Source organism: Nicotiana sylvestris, chromosome 1 (assembly GCF_000393655.2).
Source record: "Nicotiana sylvestris chromosome 1, ASM39365v2, whole genome shotgun sequence".
Taxonomy (NCBI): Eukaryota; Viridiplantae; Streptophyta; class Magnoliopsida; order Solanales; family Solanaceae; genus Nicotiana; species Nicotiana sylvestris.
This window is the reverse complement of record NC_091057.1, coordinates 28,486,388-28,488,720: the sequence shown is the minus strand read 5'-3', so window position 1 is coordinate 28,488,720 and position 2,333 is coordinate 28,486,388. Positions and strand designations below refer to the sequence as shown.

Genomic DNA, 2,333 nt, shown 5'->3' with positions numbered 1-2,333 from the left:
AGAGATAACCCGGCTAGACCTATCAACCGTGGAACCCTTCCACTCCAACCCTGGAAACCCTGGCATCGCTAAAGTAACAGTCTTAGCATGTCAATCTAGGACGACGTGATATGGAGATAACCAATCCATTCCCAGGATGACCTCAAAATCGACCATATCAAGCAACATGAGATCTGCTCTATTCTCTAAACCACAAAAGGTGACCACACAGGACTAGTAGATCCGATCCACAACCACGGAATCGCCTACAGGAGTGGACACATGAATAGGAGTGCCCAAAGGCTCAGGAGAAATAACCAGCAAGCGAGCAAACAGAGATGATATATATGAATAAGTAGACCCTGGATCAAATAACATTGAAGCATCCCTACCGCAGATGAAAATGATACCTGTGATGATGGCATCTGAGGCCAATGCCTCTGGCCTAGCTGGAAGGGCATAAAATCTGGCTGGAACGCCAGCTGGCTGGCCTCCACCTAACTGAGTAGTAGCTGGTTGACCTCTCCCTACCTGGCCTCTACCTCTTGAATGGCCCCTACTAGTCTGCCCTCCACCTCTAGGTGGCGGGGCAGCCGGTGCTAAAATCATAGGTTGCTGACCCTGCTGTACTGCCTTGCCCCGAAGCCTGGGGCAGTATCTCCTCATATGACCAAGGTCTCTGCACTCGAAACAACCCCACGGTGCGGTAGCCTGCTGCCCTGATGGCTGACCCTGATGGCCTGTAGACCCACTGGAAGAAGCATGGATAGCCAATGGACGGTACGAACTCTCCGGCATAGCATTGAAATAAGAATCAGAAGAACCCTGAGGACCTGAATACCCATTGGAAAAACCCTGAATAGTTGGAGGGCGATAAGAACTCTCTGGCAAGGCATCTAAATAGGGGCGTGTCGGAGCACCCCGAGTAGGTGGCGGTGTTGAATATGGGAGCGTGGTGGACTGACCCCTCCCAAACTAACCTATACCCCTAGCCGGGGAACCTCTAAACTCTCCAGAGAATTCCATCTTGTCCTGTTGCATCTGGTCTCTATCCCTCAAACGGTAGCCCTCAATCCTCCGAGCAATCTCCACCACTAGTTGATAAGGAGTCACCATCTCCACCACTCGGGCCATGTGTGCCCTAATGCCAGAATGCAACCTTGCAATGAACCTCTGCACCCTCTCTGTGTAAGTAGGAAGTATCATCAATGCATGGCAGGATAACTTAGAAAACCTTGCCTCAAAGTCGGTTACCGACATCTCACCCTGCTCCAACTACTCGAACTGATATCATAGATCTTCCCTCTCAGAGGGTGGAATATACCTATCTAGGAATAACTGTGTGAACTGACTCCAAGTGATGGTAGGAGAACTTTCTAGCCTACCAAGAACATAGGACTGCCACCATCTACGGGCCTTGACCTCAAGCTGAAAAGTAGTGAAGTCAATCCCATGCGACTCCAATATCCTCATGTTGTGCAGTCTGTCCCTACACCTATCTATGAATTACTGGGTATCCTCATGATGCTCACCCCCAAAGATAAGAGGGTGAAGTCTAGTTGTGATGACCCAAAAGGTCATCACTTGTGTTGCAAGTGAATTCAGTGTTTCGAGGCCTAAACACCTCCTTTTTACCTTACATTGATTTACATGCGTGGTCCGGACCTATATCCGAAAATCCTTCTATGTGAAAATATGAGAAATAGAAATTTCTAGAGTTAAAAATTTGATTATGGTTGACTTTGGTCAACATTTTGAGCAAATGGACCCGGATCCGTGTTCCGATGATCCCGGGAAGTCCGCAATAAAATATGGGACTTGGGCGTTGTATTGGGAAAACTTAAGTTTATATATAGAATTTATTATAATATGACATGTCATGACACGTGAACCAGTCAAAGGAGGATAGGTGAAGAAGAATAATAAAAGAGGCACGAGCTTCAACAGGCACGGGTAGATATTCAAGAAAAGTCAAGAGAGATAGACGTTCGAACCTCTTTATGATGGAAGGGAATGAATCTGATAGTAATTAAGGTATAGATACGTACTACTGGGCATTAAATACGGAAAACGTTAAGGAATCTATATTGAATCAAATATGATTACTGATTGTAACGTTACAATATATGCTATTAATTATCAGTAATGGCATTGTTATGGTAAAAACAAAATGTATTCCCTAGAAATAGCTATAAAAGGAGAAGATTGATCATTTTTAAGGACATGAAATACTATTGGAATACATTGATTTACTTTGCATTCAGCTATTATTTCTCAATTATTCTTATTTCTATTTGATTATCAGTAACCCAAGTTCTTCTAACATAAGCTTTGACCAAAATCCCTATTTTTGT

The 2,333-nt window shown here is 44.5% G+C and overlaps 1 protein-coding gene across 1 annotated transcript; it reads right to left on the bottom strand.

Moving 5' to 3' along the window:
- Positions 1-213: 213 nt before the first annotated feature.
- LOC138891333 (uncharacterized) lies at positions 214-1,239 on the bottom strand. The gene is made up of 2 exons (XM_070174746.1): positions 960-1,239; positions 214-812 (listed from the first exon to the last, which is right to left on the bottom strand). The coding sequence occupies exons 1-2, from the start codon at positions 1,237-1,239 to the stop codon at positions 214-216; spliced, it is 879 nt and encodes a 292-aa protein (XP_070030847.1).
- Between the last annotated feature and the right edge of the window lie 1,094 nt (positions 1,240-2,333).

Coding starts and splice junctions, on each gene's coding strand:
- LOC138891333 (XM_070174746.1), bottom strand. CDS start 1,239: ATGTCGGTAACCGACTTTGAGGCAAGGTTTTCTAAGTTATCCTGCCAT. Junction 813..959: donor TTCCCCGGCTAGGGGTATAG/GTTAGTTTGGGA, acceptor ATGGGTATTCAG/GTCCTCAGGGTTCTTCTGAT.